The sequence below is a fragment of the Lagopus leucura genome, unplaced genomic scaffold, assembly GCF_019238085.1.
Source record: "Lagopus leucura isolate 7727_CA_CO unplaced genomic scaffold, USGS_WTPT01 Super-Scaffold_100019, whole genome shotgun sequence".
NCBI classification, from domain to species: domain Eukaryota; kingdom Metazoa; phylum Chordata; class Aves; order Galliformes; family Phasianidae; genus Lagopus; species Lagopus leucura.
The window spans coordinates 1770414-1784218 of record NW_024962273.1 but is presented as its reverse complement, the minus strand read 5'-3'; the positions used below and the strand labels follow the sequence as shown (position 1 = coordinate 1784218).

General features: G+C 48.2%; 1 protein-coding gene and 1 long non-coding RNA gene across 3 annotated transcripts in view; one reads left to right on the top strand and one right to left on the bottom strand.

Moving 5' to 3' along the window:
• LYPD6 (LY6/PLAUR domain containing 6) overlaps nt 1-7834 on the top strand; it is a 23967-nt gene extending 16133 nt beyond the window's left edge. For both annotated transcript variants that reach the window (XM_042877585.1, XM_042877584.1), the window contains 4 exons: nt 3231-3410; nt 4904-5002; nt 6496-6626; nt 7216-7834. In XM_042877585.1, coding sequence (XP_042733519.1) covers nt 3293-3410; nt 4904-5002; nt 6496-6626; nt 7216-7377 — 510 coding nt within the window. In that variant the 5' untranslated portion in view covers nt 3231-3292 and the 3' untranslated portion in view covers nt 7378-7834. The remainder of the gene's footprint in view (nt 1-3230; nt 3411-4903; nt 5003-6495; nt 6627-7215) is intronic.
• Nucleotides 2860-13805, bottom strand: LOC122183561. Its single transcript, XR_006180284.1, has 3 exons — nt 13488-13805; nt 7640-7721; nt 2860-4937 (listed from the first exon to the last, which is right to left on the bottom strand). It is a non-coding gene; the product is annotated as an uncharacterized LOC122183561 (long non-coding RNA).

Sequence of the window (13805 nt, the reverse complement as noted above, 5' to 3'; positions counted from 1 at the left end):
CCGGCCCCAGGAGCAGCGAGGTCGCCCACTGGAATTCCCAAATTAGGACAGATCCGTTGGGTTTAGGGTGCCCCTCTGCCATGCAAAAACCTGCAGGTTAAATCTCACATTGATTTACCATTCCTGTCCATCTTTCTGCCAGTTCGGAATTGTCCGTACTCACAGGCTTGGATATTGCATGGAACAGAATATAAATTAGTTGTGAGTGGTGGAGGGAAATGGGAATGAATTGCATCTCACCAGGAATTTCTCAGCTCAGTTTGACAGATTTTCATTTCCATAAATTATATTTTCTCTGGTGAATATTATGACCTGCCTGAATTTTAAGCTTTTTTTTTAGTCAAATACTGATTATCTGAAATACACATTTAAAACACAGCTAAGTCAGCTTTCTTTCTTGAATCTGAACTAGCATCAGGGGATGCACGAATATAAGCAAAGTTTTATAACGTCTCATTAAAACAACTGTTTGTAGAGGTCCAGAAACTTCAGCCTCCCATTGGTCACAATTAAGGTACATGCAAAGAGGGTCATCTAACAAAAATATCTGGGTTTTGCATCTTTAGTTAAAGATTGGGTTGGATAGGAGGGAAGAGGGTGGGAGGGAACATATTGTACCCTCTGCACTGCCCCAGGATGCGGGCTTTTAGCTCAATGAACTCCAGGCTTTGTAATTAGCAGCAAGGAGATTAGATTGACCACGTTTCTGGGAGTAATTTGAGCACTAATTGTGTTTGATTGTTTAATTACTCTTGCTTGCTGGGATTGAGGAGCACCAGTGAACCCTTCACAAGAGATCCTGCGGGTTCTGTAGATGGAAGCTGTGTGCATCCCGGATGGAGCATGGCACATTTGGCCATTCCCTCAGTCTTAGCCAAGGTGCTGGTGCTGACTTGTGCTGGTGGGCAGACAGCAGCTGTAATTTTCACCCACATTTCTCTTCAGGCAGTGATAACGTTGCACAGATAGAAGATTGGGGGTCAGTTTGTGGAGCTGTAGAGAGATACAAATTAATGCATGTGCTGTAGTTTCGGTAGTGGAAACTCTTTCATTGCTAATGTGCACAAGCAGTAATTGCTTGTGTTGCATCCAGGATCAGATCTTGCTGCATTGCACTGCTTGTGGTTCCTTTGACTTTGCTTACCCCTGGTACACATCACCTCAGCATGGTGCACGTTGGTACCACTGGCCATGCACATGTACCCCATCAGTGTGCTTTCTGCAGACTCTCACAGATGTTGCTGCCTTGACACGCTGTGCTTTGTACTTCAGAGCTGATGCATCCTGCTGAGGAGAGGGAGCTTTCACTTGTTCTGCTTTTTTACTTCTCTGGCAGCAGAAATATTGCCTTAGGGCACTGCGATGCAGGATCTTACAAGTGAAAGATAAGACAGCTGTAACGTAAGAGAAATGTAAGATAAGAGAAATTTGAAGATGGGGCCTGGAAAGCAAGGAGGGGATGGTTGCAGGAAGATGTGGTTTAGTGGGTATTGTGGTGATGGGCTGTGGTTGGACTAGATGATCACAGAACCATTAAGGTTGGAGAAGACCTCTAAGACTTCCACCCACCCCCCATGCCCACTGCCCACATCCCTCAGTGCCACATCCCCACAGCTCTGGGACACCCCCAGGGTGATGACCCCCCATTCCATGGGCAGCTGTGCCACTGCCTGACTGCTCTTTGGAGAAGGAATGATTCCTCATTCCCACCCTGACCCTCCCATGGCACAACGTGAGGCCATCACCTCTCATACTATCACCGCCACCTGGAAGCAGAGGCTGCCCCCCCCCTTCAGGAGTTGTAAGGAGGGATGAGGTCTCTCCTGTGCCTCCTCCATTCCATACTGAACCACCGCATTCCTTCAGCCTCTTCCCATAAGACTGGTGCTCCAGAACCCGCACAGCATCGTTGCCTCTCCCTGAACATACTCCATAACCTCAATATCTTTCCAACCTTAACGATTCTACGATTCTGTAATTCCAAGCAGACAAACCCATCCTCACACCAGCTGCCTCCTTCCTCAGCATCTCTCTTCCAGAGCCGGGGGTGGGAACCTCCCGTTGTCTGCAGCAGTGGTGTTGGCAAGGCCGATATGTCACTGCCCTAATGGGACCTGACAAGGAGCCATTGGGCTGCTGCTTGAGGAACCCAATGGTTAATTTCCACCGCGGCGTGTCAGGGCAGAGGGCAGGAAGAAGTAATCGGAAAGGTGCCGGTGAAGCTGGAAAGATTGAGTTAACTGGGGCTTCTGTGTCAGTGCCTCGGACCTTTGGTAAACAGACTGTATGATCTAAATACCATGCGACTAATCCCCCAAACTGCAATTCAGGATAGTGTAATTTGGAGGGGAGAAAGAGGGCAACGGAAAATTGGTGCTGCACGGAATTCTGCAGGTTTTAAGTCACGTCCACAGTGACCCATGTTTGCCTCCCTTAAAAGAAAAAAAAGAGCAATTACTTGTTATTTTGTTTGTGAGTATAAACTCATCCTCGTCCTTTTTGCTTCCATGTGGCTGGGAGAGGCTTGTTTTATTTCTGTTGCTTCTAATGATGATTTCATTTTCCCCTGGCTGATGCACACCTGTGGACTAAACCCAGTGGAAACTGGCACTTCCTCCTCTGTGATGTTAAAATAACAGTGGTTCAGGCACCACACTGAGCGTTATCTGTTTCCCTCTGTATTTTTATGGATTTCACAGTGTTTTAATAGAAAAGCTGTTTTCAGACAAGAGCAAGGCATGAAAGGCCCCGAGTTGCCATTGCAGTGCTGGTTGCAGGTGGGTGCTGAACAAAATGCAAACGTTCTGCTGCCAGACAAAGGTTTGGGGATAGCAGCAGAAGGTTGCATCATGTCCATTGAACAACCTCTCCAGAATAATTGTTTGATTTATTAAATAACATTACATCATCATAGAACAAAAGACATCCCTTGGGCTCTCCCCAGACCTTGCTATTTACAGGCTGGGGTGTTTGGGCAGCTCCTTTTATCCAGACTGGGAAGCAGAGCTAAAGTGACCCTAGGATGGCTGGAGTTGGAGGCACCTCGGGGTCCATCTGGTCCAAGCCCTGCTCAAGCAGGGCCACCTGCTGCAGGTTGCCCATGTCTGGAAGGCTCCCGAGTGTCTCTGAGGAAGAAATCACCGCTGCCCAGTTGGGACCAGGGGGTTTGGTGAGGTGGGCTCCATCCACAGCGTGCACGCTGCTCACTTCTTTGTTTTTGCCACCCTCAGGTGAGCTTTCCATCCGCTGCTGCGCTCCCAGGGCCACCGCATGAGCACGGCCGTGGTGGGTGATGGCCTCGCAGCCCAGGCTGGCCCACGTCCTGCTGCTGGGCCTCGTGGCAGGCTGGCTGAGGGCTGCACAGCCCCGCGACTTCACCGTGAAGGACATCGTCTACCTCCACCCCTCCAGTAAGCACTGCCTGCAGGGCGAAACCAGACCGTGGCTTCCAGGGCGGATTGATGGGCAGGGGCATTGGGGTTGCTCTACTTTTTCCTTCAAGGGTTTCTGGCCTCTGTGACCAAGCAGTTTGCTCAAGCATGTCAATAGTTGTGAGTGTGGGTGAAATAGAACCGCGTGTATCTTTTATAAATCATTCCTGACTTATTTATTAAGGAAGGGATGCCATTTGGAGGGGCATGGACAGGCTTTAGAGCAGGGCTCATGTGAACCTCATGGGATGGTGCCCTGGGCAGCCTGATCTGCTGCGAAATGTCCCTGCCCATGGCAGGGGGTTGGAGCTGAATGGGCTGCAAGTTCCTTTCCAACCCAAACACTCCATGATTATTAAAGGAAGTGCCTGAAATAATGATGCAGGGGGGTTATGTGTCTTCAGAGCTTCCATGGACTGTGCTTTTAATAGCTGGTTTGTTTTATCATGTACAAGTTTTAATTTAATTCTACAGGATTGCTTGTAGAGCTGTGCCTGCCATCTGCTCCCAAAGAAAACTTGTCTTTTCAGAATTCAGCAAGATGAAATTCCAATACCGTTACACCTGTAACCAGGACCTGCTAGCTGCCCAGGGCAAGGCATGAGTATCATCAGTAGTGTGCAGGGTCCCAGCCCAGGCTGTTCCTTTAGTGCTGTGTCAGCCCCACTGGAGATGCTCGCAGTGCCTTGATGGTGCTTACCCCGAGCGACTGGGCAATGGAGGACAGCTGGCAAGTCCCTCCTGCATGGCAAAGGCCCCCTCCTGTACCCAAATGGGGCCTGGCTCGCACCACTCCAGCGCTGGGTGAGGAGCAAGATGTATCTCATGAAGGTGCAGAGATTCAGCTTGCTTGGCCCCATGGAGATAAAGGTGACCCGGTCACCATCTGCCTTCTGAGATGGTGGCAGCACCTTGAAGATGTATTGAATGTGCTACAGAAGCCCTGCCAGGAGACCACTTAGGAAGCTGTGCTCTTCGTTTGGCGAGATAAACGAGGATGGAGGCTGCTGTTAATGATTGGAGGTTCAGCAGATTGATTTTTCTTTCCTTTGGGGACATCAGCCTGCCTTCAACAGTGGCCATTTATTTTTTTGGTGGGACAGCGTCCAGAAGTACTTAATCCATCTGATATTTTGTTATCAACCCTGGTAAAGTAACAGTACTGGATGTGAGCTCTGATTCCAAGAGAACAAGCACTCCTTGCTTGTGTTAGTGCCCTTTGAAGTGGGTAGTAGGCAATTTTCCTGGGAAAACACAGCTGAACAGAGCCCTTATTGCAGATGAATGAGCCCTCTTGGTGCTGCTAGTGGTAGCGGGGTTCTTACAAAGCAGGACTAATCCTGATGGAGCTGGCAGCTCTGGTTGTAATAAGATATGTCTGAAAAAAGAATAGGTTGCCATGTGCCTTTGAGAAGTACAGCAGAAGGGGATCGATGGGGTCATTTTAACTGAATACAGTTTGTTCCTTCCAGCCACGCCGTTTCCTCACGGATTTAAATGTTTCACCTGCGAAAGGGCAGCAGATAATTACGAATGCAACCGCTGGGCTCCGGATGTCTATTGTCCTAGAGGTAAGCAGCCACACAGCAGTGTCCCACTTCACCCCACCTTGCTACACCTGCTCCATGGTCAAACTGCAGGGACAGCCCTGAGCTGCTGTGCTTCCAGCGCACCGAAATGCCAGCGGTTGTGAGCCTCTGCCACATGAAGGAGTGTAAGTGATACAAATAATCCCCTCAGCTTTTATGTATCTTTGCAGTTGGTGAAGTTTAGGACTTCCATCTATTCCCCATCATCCTCCAGCTCACTTAGTCCCTGGGGATGTCCTGGAGCTGTGGGGATGTGTCCTGGGCACTGAGCATGGTGGAATGGATTGGAGTGGGGCTCAGGGATCCTAGAGGTCTTTTCCAACCTTAATGAATCTACGGTTCTATTATATGGGACCTGGGCTTTCCTCTGTTCACTTCCCTCCCTTCTGGCTTTGGTGACATTCCTCAGGGGAGCCCAAGCTGCTGTTTTTTGGATGGCATCAAAATCTTTGCATTGATTTGGGTTCATAATGCTCACTAGTCTATAGATGGTGATGACTCAGGGTGTTGGGTACCAGACATCAGCAATCATAGAATGGCCTGGGATGAAAAGGACCACAGTGCTCACCCAGTTCCAACCCCCTGCTGTGTGCAGGTCACCAACCAGCAGCCCAGGCTGCCCAGAGCCACATCCAGCCTGGCCTTGAATGCCTGCAGGGATGGGGCATCCACAGCCTCCTTGGGCAACCTGTAACAGTGCCTCACCACCCTCTGGGGGAAAAAAATTCCCTCCTAATATCCAACCTAAACCTCCCCTGTCTCAGGTAAGAGACACTGAGGTTGTCCCCATCCACTGATGGAGCCTGTTCATGAGCAGGGCACGTGGGCAGTGTCACAGGTGGGAGCCATGTTGGGATGCTGCTGGCTTGTTTCGGTGCTTTCCATAAGCTCAGCACTGCTGCTCTGCCTCTGTCTGGCACTGTTCTGGTCTCCTGTAGGATATTACGACTGTCCTCACAAAAATATTTATCTTGGAAGGAAAAAGACATTAATGTGAATTCCAGACTAACCAGCTGCGCTTGCAGCCTGTCAGGGAGCTCTATCTGCTTGAGAATTTATTTGCTTTGAGAGCTCAAATCTGTTCAACGTCAACAATAATAAAAAAGATCAGGCTGGTTGGCATGGGATGAGACCAATGTTCCTGGACACTCCCTGTTTAGACAGCAGTAGGTGATGTTTTATGCAGTTAATGACAACATTACCAGCATGTGGAGCCTGCAGCTCGCTGTGGAAGGAGACAGCCGTGGCCCCGGTGTTTGCACTTAGTAATAACCATCAGAACCAACCTGGCTGAAAACTGCTGATCTGGAGAGAGGTCTTAGTGCTTGGACATGGTAGCTCACCCCATTGTATTGTAATGAATATATCAGAATCCCCTTTTTTTGAAGTGCAAGGTTTCTCCCTTGTTTCTTCTTGCTTGTACACCACCACAAGCCTTGGCTTTGTCAAGTGAACACATTTTCCTTTCCTTCTAGGCACGAGGTACTGCTTCAGCCAACACATGATGAGAGTTACCGGAGAGAGTGTGTCTGTCACCAAGCGCTGCGTGCCCTTGGAGGACTGTCTGTCTACTGGATGCACATATGTAAAGCACGAGGAGTACAAGGTGAGGACCAGGGTTGCTTCTTCGTGTGAAACCAGGCAGGGCTGTGCCAGCAGCATGGCAGCTGGTGCACACTGAACATCCCTGGTTCATTCCTGAGATGTGCAGAGAGCCCCAGAACCACGGCAGCAGAGGGGTTGGGTGTGAAAAATGGGATGGGTATATGCATTACTATGTTTCCTGAAGGCTGGTGGTCAGCCTTGCTGCATTGGGTCAAAACCAACATGCAACTGATAGTCCATCCAGCAACAATTCCATAGGAATAGATGCTGATTTCTTTGAGTGTTGGTCCTCCATCAGCCAAACATCGTTACTTGATCATCAGCTGACTTTTGGGGAGGAGAAAAGCAGCCCTGCAGAATGGATGTTCTTGCACTAGGCGATGCATTATTACTGCACAACCAGAAGGGGTTGAGATCACAGAATTGTAGGGGTTGGAAGGGACCTCTAAAGATCACAGAGTCCAAGCCCTACTGAAAAAAAATCACTAGCAACTATGCTGATTTCCAAATGCTGTATTATTTGCTCTCCATCTTTCCTTTGTGGCAGTGATATTTGCCAGGTAACCGAGTTCAGTCCTGCTGTCTTTCAGATCTGCACATCCTGCTGCGAAGGCACCATCTGCAACCTGCCGCTGCCCAGGAATGCCAGTGATGCTGTGTTCACCACCCTGTCCCCTCTCAGCAGCACCCCAGGGCTGTCAGGTCGTGCCATGCTGACAGCAGTGTGTCTCCTGCTGGGGCTCATGGCATAGGCCAGCATCGGGCCACACACGTCTGCTCAGGACCCACACTTCAGAACTGTACCTGAAAACTGACTCTTGTTAACTGGTGATACTGGAGATGGATTCAAAGAGGACTAAAACCCACTTTTTTTTGTTGTTGTTGCTGGTTTTGGAAGAAATTTGTGCAAGATGTGCCTAGATTTCAGGCTTAGACTTATTCTCTATCTCATCTCCATGATTTTTCTCATTTAGAAGTACCAAATCCCTGCCACCTCCTTTTACCATCACTCACTCATTCAGAATGTTCCCGTTGGCATCGTTCGTTGTTAACATCATTTGTCACAGCAGTCACCCCAGTGTCCTGCTTGCCTGCTCTGGGAAAACACATTGAATAACACACAGGATAAGCAACAAAGATAAGTTGGATATTAGGAAACATTTCTTTCCCAAAAGCACTGGCACAGCTGCCCATGGAGTGGGGAGTCACCATCCCTGGGGGTGTCCCAGAGCTGTGGGGATGTGGCACTGAGGGACGTGGGCAGTGGGCATGGGGAGGGGGAGAGGAGAAGGGGGTAAGTGGGGTTGGGATCCTCGACAGCTTCCTGTGGTTCTTGGTTTGGTTGGGCACCACGTATGCAATATTTATTTTTGTATATTGAGTAGGCTCTAAAGCATTTAAAAGGTTCTTAATGCTAATATTGCTGGGGAAAAAAGAAAGTGGTTTTGCAAGTGGGTAAGCCTGTAGTCTATAAATTATCATAAGAGTATATATATACTTTATATATATATAAAATATTTTATATATATAAATATATATATAGTCACTGTTGAAAACAACTCCACTCCATTTTTTCCTTAAGCTCAGCTATATGAACAGGGTGGCTGTGGTCTTGCTTTAAGCTTAGCAGAACTTTTTCTACTTTGTTTTTTAATTCTGAAAAGTTCTTACAAACATCCTGAATTGTTCTCTCCTGAACTAATGGTGGCCAGCCCTGCTCCAAGGAGCTTCACCAACTCACAGCTTATGCTCTACCGTGCTTTTTTTGGGTGAGGTACAGCATAAAGCATGGACAGAGGGAGAAAATGCTGCCCTCCCAGTGCTGTGTGCAGCCCTTTGGAGCTGTGATACCTGCTGAAGTGCTGTTCCTGGAGGAGAAGGGAAAGCAGCACTCACACTGTTGGTCTGGGGCATTTCTCCAGGGTCTGAAAGCACACTGGATGCCTTGGTACCTCTTGATGTGAGGGTTGGGTGGTGGCTTTTTTTTTTAATTAATTTACCTATCTATTTCCAGGTCAAAATTGTGCATTGAGCACCTTGTATTTCCCTTTCTACCTTTTCATACACAACTACTGAGGACAGGTCAGCTGCTGGCACTCAAAGCCCTGCATTTGGAGGTCCTTTTGGCTCTCCTGTGACTTGCTCACAGCTCTCTACAATTAATTAAGGGCTAGATGCAATCTGCTGCTTTATGCAAGCTCAACCCACCTGGCCACTCCAGGACCCAACCCAGTCCTCAGTGCCATTCCTCCCACAGAGCCAGCTGCAGAGAGGAAAAAGAGGAGGGGAGGGGGGCATTATTGTGCCTGGGGGTGTTCCAGAAAGATGTGGCACTGAGGGACACAGGTAGTGGGCATGGGTTTGGTGATCTCTGAGGCTTTTTCCAGCCTTAGTGATTCGTGATTCTATCATTCTATGCAGCTTGCTGTTGTTCAGCCCATCCCTGGAGGTGTTCAAGGCCAGGTTGGATGGGGCCCTGGGCAGCCTGGGCTGGTATTAAATGGGGAGGTTGGTGGCCCTGCCTGTGGCAGGGGGCTGGAGATTCACGATCCTTGAGGTCCCTTCTGCGATTCTGTGCGATCCTGCGTTTAACAGAAAAACACTTTAACCCAATTCACTCACCTAACCCTGTGTGCTAAGCTAATTCCTCCTGCAGCCAGAGGAGGAGAAAGTGGCCTTGCTCCTTTGCTGAGATGGGGTGAACTGAATGAGCTCAGACCCATGATGGAGTGGGGACAGGCCATGGGCCATGGAGAAGAAGCTGAGACCCCCTACGTGGATCTCCCCCTGCTCTCTCCTCGTGGGTCTCTTTGGGCATATAATGCTGAGCTGCATCATATTTATTTTGAGGCTGGGAGATGCCTTTTAAACGCCTAATTTTTTAACTATTGTAAATGATGTACAGTTATACAAATAAATGTTTTAATCATACAGGTGATGTGTCAGATAAGTTTACTATCAGAGAACTGCTGCCTTCTGCCCTGTGCCCCTGCTTCCTTCCCACAGTGGGGTTGGAGCAGCTGCTCTGCTACTGCTGGGCCTCCATTTGTGACCCCTGCTCCTCTTTTCCTTCAGCTTCTCTCTAAGAGCTGTGAGTGTTCCATGACTCTGCTCTCAGCTCATGTAGCCCCAGTGCATTCTGCTGGTTCTTGTGCAGTTATTTATTTGCACTGCTGCAGCCAACGCTTAGTGGGATGCAAACAGCTTCAGGCACAAGGACTGAATATGGTATTGTGGAGCACATAGCTCAAAGCTTAAAAAGGTTATAAAAAAGATAGTCCAGTAGCTCTTACTCAGCTGAACAAACACAATTTAAAGTAGTGTTTTTAATGGCAGCACACGGGCTCATCCTTCCTGCATCTCCCCTCCTTCCAGGCCATCACCAGCCCTTCTGAATATGCTTTTTACAGTTTTGTTTTCAATAGTCCTGGGGTTTAGCCCTCCTCCTATGACAGCAAACACTACTTGTTGTTCTCACCTATCTACCCACGAACAAAAACATGTTTTCCTCACCCTGTGTTCGGTTTGACACAGCAGCTCTCTGGCTCATGCTGGATGGAACTTGGAACCCATACAGGCAGGATGTACTCATCCATACAAGCATCCTGCTGGCACTGTCTACAGGCCTGTGCTTCCTTGCCCAAATACAGCCCTGGTGGGCTACAACATGCCCAGTGCCATGGAAGACAGCCCAGTGCTGCCAACACATGCTCCTCTGCTGCCCTTCCCATCCCAGGCCCCTTCTCCACCTCCACTCACAACCAGCACATGCACACACAAACCACTCTGAGCTATTAGTAGCAGTTTAACAAGTTGATAACTCATATGACCTGAAAGGGAAGATCATAGGAACGGCAATGCTGAATGCAACATTGGTTCAGAATCAGCATTTTTTTTTCTTCCCCTTTTTATCTTTTAAGAACCAACTCTCCGAATCAACTCCCAGCAACCTCGCAGGGTCACACTTACTTCCAGCTGCACATCAAAACAGGCTTCCAACCAATGATCATTTCTTCTTACTGATACACTTTTTACAACTCGAACATCATTAGGTCACTTGACAGGCTCTTGTACCACTTGCTGCCATTTCAGGGTGTGTTTCCCCTTGACATTAATCCTTAAATCCACACAACTCCTCCTTAGTTAACCACCATCAGCCACTGATTTCCCAGACTGATCCAAGAAACTTCACTCATTTAAGCATTGACTTTCTAAACAATTTTGTTTCCAAATACTTTTTACCAGCCTCTGCTTCGCCTGTGGGATGCCTGCATGTCACTTTCAGACCTGAACTCAAGATCTGACTGCACTCAGAAGGGCTTCCATGGCTTCAATGGGTTGTAAACCCCAATTGCTGGAGGCACTCCTTAACAATCTCCCTGCCTGACAAAGCAGTGGCACTGACAAGCTCACTATGAGGGCTGCCATTACTCCTTCAGATAAATACTTCTCAGTGGTACTATGTTTTCCTGTTCTTCTAGAGGCTGATCTCTAGGTCTCTGCCATTGAGCCACAGAGCTATATTAAGGCTGGAAAAAACCTCCAGGATCCTCAAGCCCAACCCCACTCCGCCACTCCATGCCCAGTGCCCACATCCCTCAGTGCCACTTTCCTGTGGTTCTGGAACACCCCCAGGGATGATGACTTCACTACTCCCCACTACTTCCCAAGCAGCCTGTGCACTATTGCTGGCACAAGCCAGGATGCTGTTGGTCCTCCTGGGCATACTTCTGGCTCATAGTCAGCAGCTGCGGACCTACACTCTCAGATCCCTTTTTCAGTTTGTGCAGCTTTCCAGCTACTCAGCCCCAACCATCACACATCCTTAGTTGTAAGAAATCCATAAGGACCACAGAGTCCAACCTCTGGCTCCACCATTCTGGTTCAAACCTGAATTTTATCAATACCTGGGTCCTAGCAGCATGCTTGCAGCTGAGGACATCCTCCTGAATGCTCTGCATGCAGCTGGGGCCTGACTGACCCCTGCAGCCCCCCCAGGCCAGGTCTGCTCTTTGAATAGTCATGTTGCACCTGATCTTAAATTAATAAATCCTCCCTGTGCAGCTTAGCATGAATATCCTCATTATAGAGCAATGCGGCACTGATCATAGCCTGAAGAGCTTTACTGAAACAATCCCACATTAATTAGAAGGCACAGCTCCCCAAAATCCCCCGCCCCAGAAAAAGTTCATGTTTCTGAAAGCTCCCCCAGCCTGGCTGGCACAGCACTTCTCTTGGAGGCGATTACTTTCCAGCTGAAGCATAACACCCAGCTGCATGAAATTTCAGTCTCATAATCCTGTTAGCTCTCCCTCACCAGAGCCTGCACTGATCAGAACTTTGTGTTTGTGCAGCTCTTGAAATAGCAGCCTGAACCTTGCTGGAACACACTCAGAGCAAAAATGGCATTGCTAAGGGGAAATGCTGCTATTTCAGAGGCCCTGTGGCAGACAAAAGCAGTTTGCAGCTCTTAATTACTGGGGGCTTTGTACGGGTGCCAGGTGTGCATAGGGGCAGGGGGCTTCCCATAGGCAACGTGGATGGGTGAGCACCAAAACCACAGGGTGCACAGAGGTGACCACAGGTAACTGCTGAATATGTACAGGCAGTAGTGAAAAGTTATGGCTCAAACAGCACTTAAACATGTAAGCAGAACAGCTAGCTACATAGCTAGAGATTTTTTTTTTTTAATAACTTCTTTAGCATTAAGCAATAAGCTGAACAGACAGAAAGAATTTAATGAGATGAATCATCCAAAAAATGCATGAAATCTCATTAGACCACGATGTGGGAATGATGGTATCTGCAGCACACACACACAACTGCTGTTCCCTGCTGCTCCTGGCACACAGGCTGCACCAGCTGCAGCCCACTCCCCATCACCACATTCTGCCCTCAGACTGAGAAAAACGTACAGAACTTCCAGAGGTAAATACAGCAGTCTTGAAAATAAATTCCAACTTCCCAGTCCCACTCCAAGGTTTAAATTCTACTGAAATTAGAAAATAACTTTCAATCAAGACATTCTAGCTTCAGCTCTCCCAAGCAGACACCACTCTAGTGGTCCTGGGATCCCCTGCAATGAACTTCTACAGCAATTTCAATTATTTTCAGAGCTAAGCACATCTTAAAGAGCACAACTTACCAAATTTAGGGGTGCACCAACTAAACAACCACATCAGCAGAGCCAGGAGGAGAGCAGCAGCTCAGAGCAGCTCTGTGCTCTGAGACAAACTGGGTTTGACTGGGCACAGTGGCACAGCTGCAGCATGCTGAGCCTATTACCCACCTGTGTTCCCTGATAACCAATGGGTAAAGGAGACTTTTTTTTTTTTCCTACTTATTACTGCAACATAAAAACTTTTGAGATGTTTGGGATGTGATCAAGAGCAAACTATTCAATGGCAGCTACCTGGTGAAGGCACATACAGAGCATACATACACCAAGGTTAGACCTTGTGTGAGAAAACCCACACGTGCCAAAAGCAAACTGTCTCTGAAAGATATCTTAGCAGGAGATGTAAGCAGTGCTGCACGCATCCCACAGTGAGGATTTGCTCCTGACAAAGCACTGCCAGATGCTGTTGTTCCCTTAGAAACAAAGAGAACTATAATAGGGCAGGATCCTATGAAAAAGCCAACACATCACCATTCCTGCAGCTGATACAACTTGTTGCTGTTGTCACTGAGCAGCTGCTGCAAGCCTCAGGCACAGGGATGTATGTGCATATGTGCATGTAGCTCCTAGGCACCCACAGAAAGGCTCCTCTGTGCAAGTGACAGCCTGCACAAAAACTGAGACACAAAGCACACGTGCATGGCAACGTGCAACCTTGGTGCATTTAAGTGTGAGGACACATACCTTTACTTAGTGGAAATTAGCTCTGCCAGCTTCAACAAAAAGATGCAGAACAGCCAGCCTCCTGTCCCCTATGGTTAGCAACACAACACCCAGGTGGTATCAGTGCAGCAAGTAGAGCTCAGGTGCTGCAGATTCGGATTGATGGGGGAAGGCCTTTGGGCAGCAGCTTCAGTAACAGGGTCAGAACTTCAGTAGTTCATCACTAACTGCAAAAAGTAGTTGGCCCAGCTTAAGTTATGCTTTGAGAGGAAAGGTGATCAAGTAAAATAAACTGCTGGAATGTCACTCTGTATCAGTGTTTTTGGTGTTTTTTTTTTT